Source organism: Eptesicus fuscus, chromosome 5 (genome assembly GCF_027574615.1).
Source record: "Eptesicus fuscus isolate TK198812 chromosome 5, DD_ASM_mEF_20220401, whole genome shotgun sequence".
NCBI classification, from domain to species: domain Eukaryota; kingdom Metazoa; phylum Chordata; class Mammalia; order Chiroptera; family Vespertilionidae; genus Eptesicus; species Eptesicus fuscus.
The window spans coordinates 70,026,904-70,039,046 of record NC_072477.1 but is presented as its reverse complement, the minus strand read 5'-3'; the positions used below and the strand labels follow the sequence as shown (position 1 = coordinate 70,039,046).

At 36.4% G+C, this 12,143-nt stretch overlaps 1 protein-coding gene across 4 annotated transcripts in view; it reads left to right on the top strand.

Annotated features, from left to right (window-relative positions):
* Positions 1–12,143, top strand: part of CDIN1 (CDAN1 interacting nuclease 1) — a 264,777-nt gene that overhangs the window by 98,651 nt on the left and 153,983 nt on the right. For all 4 annotated transcript variants that reach the window (XM_054716375.1, XM_008142974.3, XM_054716376.1 and 1 more), the window contains 3 exons: positions 3,844–3,923; positions 4,272–4,321; positions 9,555–9,622. In XM_054716375.1, coding sequence (XP_054572350.1) covers positions 3,844–3,923; positions 4,272–4,321; positions 9,555–9,622 — 198 coding nt within the window. The remainder of the gene's footprint in view (positions 1–3,843; positions 3,924–4,271; positions 4,322–9,554; positions 9,623–12,143) is intronic.

The window sequence follows — 12,143 nt, the reverse complement described above, 5'->3', positions numbered from 1 at the left end:
TTTAGGCATTGTGCCTTCGTCCAGGCATTGCCTGTTGCCTGTCCTCTAGCTTTAACAGGTACCAGCTCTCTCCTATTCTTGTGCATCTAGCTCCACGTGACTCATGCATTCCTGCCTTGTACATGCTTGGTAGGAAGATGAAGCAGTGGCAGGTAAACTATGAAATCAACAGAATAAATGCCTCTGGCAGAGGTTAGGGAAAACAAGTCTCTGTCCCTGAACGGTCAAAAAGATGGGTGAAAATTGGCCCAAGGTAGTAACTGGCCCCAGGGATAGCTTCGATGGAAGGCACAGGCTTTCCTGAGTCCTCTCATCCCCAGCCCTCTCAAGATTGACCAATTGCCTTGCCTTATCTGGTTGATATTATTGTTCATCCCTTTTGCAGTTCCAAAGCTTCAAAATATGTGTGTAAAAATAAACGTGCACTCTCTGGCTTCATCTGAGATGCAGGCATACTTTTTGCATGAATGTGGACTCAATGTATAGTTTTTACTATTCAATTTTAAATGACTGACTTCCTCTCTCAAGCTTCCTTTGGTTTGAATAGTGTTCTATTCAATACATTCAAAGTATTTTTTAAAGTTTATTGGCTATGATTCTTAAGTCTGATAAGCACACTATTCTAAAGTTTATATTGTGAGGAAAATTATGATGTCATCAGTTTCTTTTTTCTTTAATATTTCCCTTTCTTCCCTCATAAAATAAATGACCTAATTTTCTTATGTCCTAGAGTATTGTTCCTCTTCTTTTTTAAAAGGAGCCTTTGTTTCATTATTTTAGTTGGTTATGAGGTCTGTAATTTTCCATAGGATAACACTTGGTTAAGCTGTTTGACCATTTAGATCAGGTGTGGGGAACATTTTTCCTGCCAAGGGCCATTGGGATATTTATAACATCATTCACAGGCCATACAAAATTATCTACTTAAAAATTAACCTGCTATCTTTGGTCATACATTTAATTAACTCACCCCTTAATGCCTAATGATTTTGTGGGCCTTTTATGGCCCTTGGGCCAGACGTTCCCCACCACTATATAGATGAACAGTTTTTCCTCACACGGTATAGGGTCTGGGAGTTAGTAGTGTAGTGTCTTAGCCATGATCAGGTACAGGTGCATGTGGAGAAGGTGCTATTGTTTCCTTGAGACACTGGGGACATCATGGGTAATCTAAAAGAATGTGTCTGTCATTACTACCTGGTGACTGAGTGGCAAACTAGAGAGCATAAGTCCCCTGAGAGAAGGTGACCAAATGTCTGAGCACTGCTCTGGTCCCTCAGATTCAGTTAGGAAAACTGTGAGTTTACCGCATGCATTACTATAGATGGAACACTATTGCTGCAATAACCTATTCTTTTACAATAAGACAATTTGCTCTTTCATATTCCCAGTGTTTGTTTGTACCACTCATCTATGTTAATTTCCTTCAGCAATAATTTAGTCTAGCTTCAATGTATATGAAGTAAAAGCCTAATATGATTTGGTTCTTAATGTTATTTAAATGTTAGCAAAATACTAAATAACAACAATATAGCTGTTGAAGGTATTTTCCCTAGAGAGTCACACAAGAAACCTTTGAGATAGTAAGCTCAGATACTATAATCACTTTCTACAGATGAAGACATTGAATTTGAAAGGTTCCGTATAGATAGGGCTGTATAGTTGTATAAATAGGCCTGCATAGGCTTCCTCGGGTGGTGATGCTCACTTGGGATTCCAAATATGGCCTCTCTACTTGCAGTACAAACACTTCTACTTATGGCTGTTAAGTACATAAATGTTACTATAAACGTGCAGTTATGTGACTAAAAATAGGAAATAAATAAAATAATTATACTTCTTTTTTTTTTCTTTGTGGATTCAGTACTATGCTTAAGTGAGAAAGTTGTCATTTCCTTATCTCTTCCCACAGTATTTGCTAACATTTATCATATCTGTCAGTGTTCGTATGGTACTGAACTTGATAAAGAACATAATCTAAAAAAAAATTTAAAAGCTAAGCCAAAAGATTATCTCAGAACCTGAAGGATATATATCCGTGGTCTATGTTTATTTTATTAATTAGGTCAGTGGTCGGCAAACTGCGGCTCGCGAGCCACGTGCGGCTCTTTGGCCCCTTGAGTGTGGTTCTTCCACAAAATACCACGTGCGGGCGCGCACATACAGTGCGATTGAAACTTCGTGGCCCATGCGCAGAAGTCGGTTTTTGGCTCTCAAAAGAAATTTCAATCGTTGTACTGTTGATATTTGGCTTTGTTGACTAATGAGTTTGCCGACCACTGAATTAGGTGATTCTCCAGTATGCATTTTAGATTGTGTTTGTACGGACCAGACCTTAAGCCATCTCACTAAATATTTGGAAACCATTCCACTGGAGGACTTGAACAAATTGACTCCTATTCACCACCTGCCTTAGCTTCAGGCTAGAGCAGTGATTTTCAACCTTTCTCATCTCATGGCACACACAAACTATATATATTCTGCAGCACACCAAAAATAAATATTTTTTTGCCAATCTGATTTTTAAAAAGGTATAATTTTTATTTATTCACACTGGATGGCTACTGTTGTGTTGACTATTGTCATTTTTTTAAATTTGACAATCTAAGGGCAAAGAGGTCAGTTTCCATGACTAAGTAGTTAGGTATTGCATGTTTTAAAAATTCTTAGGGCACACAGTTTGAAAATCGTTGGTCTAGACCAGTGGTTCTCAACCTTTCTAATGCCGCGACCCTTTAATACAGTTTCTCATGTTGTGGTGACCCCCAACCATAAAATTATTTTCGTTGCTACTTCATAACTGGAATTTTGCTACTGTTATGAATCGTAATGTAAATATCGCGACCCACAGGTTGAGAACCGCTGCTGTAGAGCCCAAGACCATCGGAAAACACAGATATTTACATTACGATTCATTAACAGTAGCAAAATTACAGTTATGAAGTAGCAACGAAAATAATTTTATGGTTGGGGGTCACCACAAAATGAGGAACTGTATTAAAGGGTCACGGCATTAGAAAGGTTGAGAACCACTGGTCTAGAGACTTGAATACTCCATCGCAGAGGATAGAGAGTTCTGGCTACTTTGGTTTTCATGTGCCTACAGTAGACAAGTGAGGCCAGCATCTCCTGACCTGATATAGCATTCCTCATTAGATGCCTCCCGTAGCCTCCTCTGTAACAATTCCCTGGGATAAGGTTAATGTAATTTACTATAGGATGTCAGGAGACATTTTGGAACAAAAATTCACATATAAATGTATTATTTTTTTCTTATTTAAGATTCCCTCAATTGTCAGTCATTTTACCTACTTTTCTCACCTATTAAATGGACATAACATTTTATGGCAACTGATGAGAATTATTTGAGAAAGGTTTAGGATTCAGAGATGCTTTCTTGGCTGAAAGTTATTTTTATTGACACCGCTGAAGTCTTTGAATCTGACCTGCCTTCACTAAGCTTTCTATATACATATTCTTTGTTATAAAACACTTACCTGCCAAAGGTAAATATTTTCTTTTCTGATTGCCTTTGTGGTGTGTTTTGTTCCCCAAGTGGGCTTTTCCAAAGCTAATTTATCTGCAGAGACATATGCTTTAGGTCTGTACTTGTTAATTTACCTTGGAAAAGATTAGGTCATCTTCAAATCTGGCAATGTGGCTCATAAACTTGGCAAAATGGACTAATTAAAAGCTTTCCATAGATTTATAAAAAGGAAATGATTACTATCAGTAGTGTTTTCATTTTTTACGGTTTGTGTATATGTAGGTATATGTCACTTCTCATGTTGCATTTAAAGTATGTTGACTGTCTGCTAACAGTTCATCTCCTTTCTTCTACAGCCTCCAAGTCTGTTATAAATAGTCTGCTACGGGACCCTTCTCAGATTCCAGATGGAGTTCTAGCAAATCAGGTCTATCAGGTATTAATCACAGCTGTCTATTTTCAGTGGCAATGCTGTTATCTGCCTAGCAGAGTAAAGGATTTTAAACCTCATTTAATTACTGTCATCATAAACTATCACTGAGGTCAGGGTGCACCGTAATGGCATTGCAATATTTGTGAGAAGAGCATTTCACTTTTTAATAGCTTGCTTTTATAGTGAATAAAAAGCATGCAATTTTTGTTTTCTGTGATTAAATCTGCACAGCCTTATAATAGCATTTTTAATTTCTTTTTTAATTCAAGGATACTGCTTTTAGTATACTATTTAACTGTAATAGTTTTTGTAGTCGCCCCACCTCAGACCTCTTCTCTTATTTGTCTGCAGTGCACTGTGAACGACTGCTGTTATGGACCGCTGGTGGACTGCATCAAACAGTATCCTTGCCCATAAAATTTTAGGTGCACAATTGACGAGCTTAGACTCAGCGGAGGAGACGTGTCTAGCTTTAACATGACATAAAGTTCTGCTTCACAAAACACATATCATACTCTTCTATTTTACATTCAATCAACTGGAGGGTCACTGCAGACCATTCTTTTCCACAGTGTAGGAAAAGCCAGATAGGCCCTGGGAAGATATCAGTTCAGCAGCTGCACCTTCACATGCGTATTTCAAACTGCTTGGTTTTCAGTGAGTTTAAAGGTACAGAGTCATTAGGCAGGTAGCATACTGTCTTGGAATGTATCTAACCATCCCAATGAACATTTTTAAAAATAGAACAAATTTCTATTTAAAATGAGCCAAATTCAGTTGAGTTTGCTAGAATAAATTTTGCCTGAAGTTAAAGGATGATGTGATTAAAATGCCGCCAGAGACCATCACATTTTAAAGGGCAGTAGACTCTCATTGCTTAAATGCTGATTACAATCTGAGCTGTCACTTGGATCCCTAATAAACAGTTTAGAGAAACCCAGCTAATTTTTCTCTCTAGACTGGATTTAAGGCTAAGAAAACATGTCCAGTCTTCATTAAAGACTTTGGCATTGCTTAAGAGTTAATGCTTGCTCCTTAAAACAGGATTTGAGTGGACAGTTATGACTTCATGACATAGGACATTATTCCTCAATACATTTAGTAGTATTGTGGCAACACTAAGAATTTTAATATAATCATTGACTAAAAATGCTACTTAAAGCATAAATAATGGGTAGTTTTCTAAATTAAAATTGTACCTATCTGAGCCCATGAGTCTCACATTTCTTTTTCTTTTTTAATATATTTTTATTTATTTCAGAGAGGAAGGGAGAGGGAAAGAGAGAAAGAAATATTAATGATGAGAGAGAATCATTGATCGGCTGCCTCCTGCACAGCCCCTATTGGGGATCAATCCCACAACTTGGGCATGTGCCCTTGACCGGAATTGAACCCGGGACCCTTCAGTCCACAGGCTGACGCTCTATCCACTGAGCCAAACCAGCTGGGCTCTCACATTTCTTATAGTAGAACACACCCTTCCTGGTATAGGCTTTTCGTGTTTTTGTGTGTTTTTTATAGCCCTCGCTAGTCAAGTGTGTATGTGCATGCACATGCGTGTTTATATTCCACCTTGATTCATAAAAGCTGAGAGTCAGTAAAAAAATGTTTAAATCACTCATTTACTTTTTCATAAAGGTTAATTTTAAAAATAATATTTGTCCATTTTTATTAATTGATTTTTAGAGGAAGGGAGAGAAAGAAACATCAATTTGTTGTTCCACTTACTTATGCATTCTTTGGTTGATTCTTGTATGTGCCCTCAGAGGGATTGAACCCACAACCTTGGTGTATGGGGACAATACTCTAACCAACTGAGCCAGCCAGTGCCTAAAAATAATCTGCAAGAATATTCAGTATCTATGTCATAGCCCTTGATATATGTATTCTCCAAGTCTGTTCCTCCCAACCTAACTTAATAGAATCACAGCATTGTCATAAGCTTACCTTTTTATTAGACCAAAGTAAAACAATACTTCTATCTTCAGTGTAAAATTAATGGTAGTTAGAAGTTGTAGGAATGCCAGCCTCAAGTTGTTATAGCGATCAAGTTTACCACATTCGTGTAACAACTAACACCATCTCAGAGTATCTGGGGCGGAATTACATGTTAATTTTCAAGCACATAAAATAGTTAAAAATCAATTTAAAGTTAAGGTTTTAAAAGCATAATGTCTTTTGAAGGATTGCATATTGATTTTAAATATAACTATCTAATTATATATGCATGGACTAAAGTATGAAGTCAACTGCTTTGTAAATGCCAGGAGGCTATTTTTCAGTAATAGTTGAGATGCTTACGGGAAACTAGATTGCTGTATTGCTGGCGAAGAAAATGGCTTGTGAGGTTATTTACAAGTTTTGCCCCATGGTCACTGCCATACATCAATAATAGGTATTATAGACGAAGTCTAAGTGTTTCTGCTTATGGAGCATTATAAATTCTGTTTGGAGTATTTTCCTTACATTTTTGCCATCATTCACTTTCCTTTTTTCGCTGTGTAGAATTTAATGTAGACAAGATTTCAATTGATAAAGATAATGATGTATGTCTATAAATTGCATTGACTGACTAGATTATAATTTGGCAGTTCCATTATTGTGTCTATTGCCAGAAAAATTACTGTTTTTACAAGCTTTATTTTCTAGACCTTATATTTTATATATGTTTATATCCAAGCAAAGCAGAACCAAGAAGCGTATTTTTCCAAAATTTAAAATTGGTGATTGCTTTTACCATGCAAAACAAAATAGGCTGGGAAGTTTATAGAGAACTGATTTTATCTTTGCATTGAGGTAGTAGCAGTTTTATATAATGTAAATATACTTGCATAGCTATCGCCTAGACCAGTGGTCAGCAAACTCATTTGTCAACAGAGCCAAATATCAACAGTACAACGATTGAAATTTCTTTTGAGAGCCAGATTTTTAAACTTAAACTTCTTCTAACGCCACTTCTTCAAAATAGATTCGCCCAGGCCGAGGTATTTTGTGGAAGAGCCACACTCAAGGGGCCAAAGAGCCGCATGTGGCTCGCAAGCTGCAGTTTGCCGACCATGGGCCTAGACTGATCAACAGGAGTTATTTTATTTCATACTGAATAAAATTACTAGTTTTCCATGTGAGTGAAAATGCTATTTTAAGTTGTTTTGATAATTTGGTAATGCTTACATCACTTACTCTCAGTAAATTACATCATTTTGTAAGAAAGAAAGCATATAATTGTATGTAGTAAATTGAATAGATACAAATCTTTCTTACTCCATTATAAAAATGTTACATGTAGACCTTTGTGTAAGTAGGATAAAGTAAGTTGTTCATTTACTAATAAGACACCAAGAAACTACAGTAGCAAAGAATATAAATTGTCCTTGTGTTTTCTTTTTCTTTCTGTGTCCACTATTTCTTTTTTCCTCCATAGCCAGGCTCATTCACACCTTTCCTACCACAGTTCATATTCACTGACACAAAAGGTGTGAGAAACCAGCCACCTCAACTTTCCAAAGTGTGACTTCAGGATGCAGCTATTAGACAAAGACCTAAGCAGAGAAGCAAAGAAACATAATGATGCAGGAAGCTTAAAATGCTGTGGGTTTCATTTCTGTACCATCAGTAACCTCAGTTTCATGATTCAACATTTTAGATGTAAATAATTTACAACAATAAAAGTGAGAGCACATTTATGTGGGATAGGAGTAAATAATTTAGTTCTAAGATGTGGTACGCCCCTAGTAATGAGAAATCATTGAGAGGTATTCATCAAATGTCTTCAATGGACTCTGCACATGTGTGAAATTTTGTGATTTAAAAATGTGTTTCTTTTATTTTGTTTCCATTAAAGTTTTAAATAAACACAGCCATGTGCATTAGAGTGGGGAGGGGGGACAGCAGAAGGAAAAAGCAGTGATGATGACCTCAGACTCATTTTGACAGTTGACATGAGTAGCCACATCTCTGAAATTCTAAATGCTATGCATCAGTGTGTGTTGATAAAGGATAGGATAATTTGCTAAGAATTTTTTTTTTACAAGGAATGTATGAGATTTATTCATTTTAAATTGAACTATTGCAGGGCATGATCAGAATTAAACAGTACCTGGGAAGTTGAGGAGGATAGGACCAGGTTGACATTATCAGTGAAATGGAGAATTAGATAATTATAACCAAATGCTTTTGACAGTAATTAAAGTACCAGACTAGGACAACACTCCTTTTCAGACTTTGCAAATCCCATCCTTTTGGAAAAAACACCAGAATTTCCATCCCCTTTCCTGATTTCATTATTTACCAGCCATGGGGCCTTCAGCAAGTTCCTTGGCCTTCCTGAACCTTGCTTTCCTTAACTGTAAAAATGGGGCTACCTACTTATGTGGTTGTGCTGAAGATTAAATAAGATGATAGCACCCCAAAGTGTTCATAGCATAAAGGGTTAGCATATGGTATTTAAGAAATATTAGCTAGTATCAATTATTTTGCATAATTCACTTTTATTGTTTTTTAAAATAAATAGAAACTGTATGGAATTTATAAATGCAGGATTTGCACATATTTTATCCTGATCCTCTGCTTTGCCACACATTAAGTGTATGACCTTGTGCAGAGTCCTTTCTAAGCCTCAGTTTCCTCATCAATAAAATAAGGATAATGGGACCTATAAGGATGAAATAACATATATGAAGCCCTTAGCAGAGTGCCTGCCTCAGAGTAAGCACTCAAAAAAAAAGTATATGTGTGTATCTATCTATATGCATATTATAATATGTGTACACTTGCACACACAGGAGAAAAAGACTTGAACCAGTCTCTGTACACACACACACTAACCTACAGTCCTTTACTAAGATGTCTTTCTTTCACATTATATGTAACTCTCAACAAGTCAGTTGTTTGGCTTCCCAAGTCCCAGAAGCTCACCAACAGTGACTGGAGGTAAAACAGGAGGTGTAAACGCCGGCTCTGTGGCAAGTGTGAATTCACAGAAGATGTGGAACTCTCTAAGACTGGCAGCTCTTTCAGCGCAAAGGCTTGTTGCTCTTCTTTGCTGCACTAAGTGCGTAATAAATGTGTGCTGAATTGAATTGAGAGATGTTTAATATAGCCTAAAGGATGCTTAAAATGACCATCCTCTTTTCAAAAGGAGATAAACTACATACACATCCATTTATGAATCTTTATTTGCCAAAATGCATATAAACATTATAGAAAAATTCCATTGAGTCATTTAAAATGAGGGGAGGTGGCCCAGCTGGTGTGGCTCAGTGGTTGAGCATCAACCTATGAACCAGAAGGTCACAGTTCAATTCCCGGTCAGGGCACATGCCCGGGTTGGGGGCTCAAGCCCCAGTTGGGGGCATTCATGAGGCAGCCAATCAATGATTCTCTTTCATCACTGATGTTTCTATCTCTCTCCCTCTCCTTTCCTCTCTGACATCAATAAAAATATATTTAAAAATAAAATAAAATGAGGGGAGGTAGATAGAAATCTCAGGGAGGTAGGCTAAAGTTAGAAATAGTGGCTAAAATTACATCTTATTTTTCTTTTCATCTCAAAGTATAGCCCTTGTGTTAGTGTTTTCCTGATAGCATCTTTTCATAATTTTGCGTGTGTCACCCTCCTTAACTCAAACATCCCAGTGCCATTGGCCATGAGCACGAAATCCTGCTGAGAGACTTGCTTCTTGAGAAAAACCTGTCCTTCCTAGGTAAGTATTGCTTACATCCTCTCCAGCTCGTAACAGCTCCAGGAGTGCTTAAATATATATTTTTAAAATCTTCCCCTTGCACTTATTATGTACTGAAGGAAGAGTGAACGATGATTGATGCTCTACATGTTATCTTTTATTGATTTAGAACTGAGCAGGAATCTAGTTACCTAATCCCCCATATATACAGTACATGCACAGGCTTGCAATTAATATTTTATAGAATAAGTGGCTGAAAAAAATGCTTTAATATCTGATACAGTATTACTTTTGGTGTCATGAGATATTAACCATAATCTAGGCTTTATGAAAGAAAGAAGCAAAAGAAATATTGTCTATAAAATGCTTTATATATTAAAAAGAATGGTTAGAAAAATTCCTGTTAGGTATGTTTGTCTGGTGTACGGGATCGGGTAGTACTTTTCCTTTAAAGCCAGATATTAAGCTTTTATTACTTTTATGTCAAGCATTAACTGTCATCATAGATTTAGTGTGATTTTAAAAATCTCACATGTATGCATGTGTTTGTGTGCCAGTGTGGAATCTTATTGTAGACTGTTATTTCTTTCAGTATCTCTGAAGCATTAGAAATTAAGCCTCAAAGGGCATGCATGTGATAACTGTGGAAACCATAAAGCACTCTATGATGAATTAATTCCTCTTTTCCATTTTAGATGTGGTAATTTGTAAAGGTTCCATACAGATTGTATTATTGTACACATCTGTTTTATGTAGATATTTAAGAGTCTACCTAGTGTGATTTTTTAGGTTAAAAAAATAAAAGAATATTGAATTACATAATTTTTGTTTGAAAATGGACAGAGAATTAGCCAAGGAAAGTTGAATGAATGATTTTGCATCAAGTGGAAGAGATTAACTACAGCCCTGCAAGAAATCTGGTTTAAGTCTTAGTGTTCAGCATTTTTATTAATGAACTGGAGAATGGAGTTGAATGTGTCATAAGATTGTTGGTTACTTGGAGGTGGGAGATACAAATATTCTCTAGCTAGTGTTAAAGAAAGTTGATAAATTAGGAAAGTGGCCTCAAATTACTGAATTAAATTTTAGTATGTAAAAGCAGCAAGTTTTTCTCATATAGAAGGACAATTGAAGTGTTCAGCCTATGGAAAGAGGGTAAAGTAGATAGAACTTGCCTTTTAAGATTTAATAAATAATAGAATGTATAATGGATCGGAACCAGTTGTGATAGAGGACTCCTGCGGCACCATGAGATATGTTTTAGAACCATGGAGTTCTCATAGTGTTATGAAATATCAGATCACATCGATCACTCAGTGGCCAATATCGCATGGCCAAATCTATTTCATTGTTTTAAACCACCAACTAAGCAGTCATAGTTTCAGGACTGCTTGGTGTTACTCTCTTGGCACCATCTGCTTACGTGTAGTCAGGCCCTCAGCACCATTTCTTTGCTTAGCCTAGCTTTTCTCTGCTTTCTTCCTGAGGATGAAAGACCGATAGCTTAAATGTGCTCTAGTCCCGGGTTTTCAACTCCCTGGATTCTGGGAACTGGGTGTATTAGACTGGCTTCACCATGGCTGACAAAGGCAATGCAGAGGCATAGCCAGGAGTCATTACCACTCACAGACAAGTTTAGAAAGGGGGTTTAAAATTGATGGGTCCCATCTATTCCTCTGTCCTATAGCATCTGGAGGTAATGATTTCATTGAAGCATACCCACAGATGATACTTAACTGATCTTTAAAAATAAATGAGTTATAGGATGTTTAGCTGACTCCATGAAACCTCAGTCCTGCTTTGAAGCATTTCCTCATCAGCATACAAAGAAGTTGTTAATTTATTCTATGCCTTTTAAGGGTTTTAATGTAGTACTGAATTAATATGTTTACGTATGATTAGAACATCAAAATTCAGAGCCTTGTATGAAATATGGTTATGGGGTTTTTCTTTTACCCCTTCACTATGATTAATTAGATCTAAAGTACTATGCCAGGTAAATTTAGATAGATCATCATTTTAAATTCAACTATGGGAAAATATTGGTATATAAATAGACCACTAATCTGATTGTATGTTTTCTTTGTTTACATTTGTACGTACACCTTGAATTTTGTTGCAGAGACATTACAAACATGTTTGTTTTACTTTGATTCTTTTATAAGCAAAATTACAATCTCTCCCTCCCTGGTATCCTTCCTCCCTTCCCCCTCCCACTCTCAGGGTTTCTAATCTGGACTACTTTAGAAAGGCAAGGATTCTTACTGTTTATACATAACCCTTCTTAAGAATTATGACCTCCTTGAAATTTTTTACCCCATTTAAATGTTCCACCTATTGTGCTCTATATGTCATTTTATAAAATAAATATTTTGTCTGATCTCTTTTATCAATAGAAGAATAAAAATAAATTAACTTTATCTTAATCCTAATCATTTCTTAAATTTCCTTGATTCATAACCATGTACTAAGCAGTTGCTATAGTACAAGATTTAACCAGGCAATACTGGAAAGAAAGAGAGTCCTTTTCTTTGATGATTTG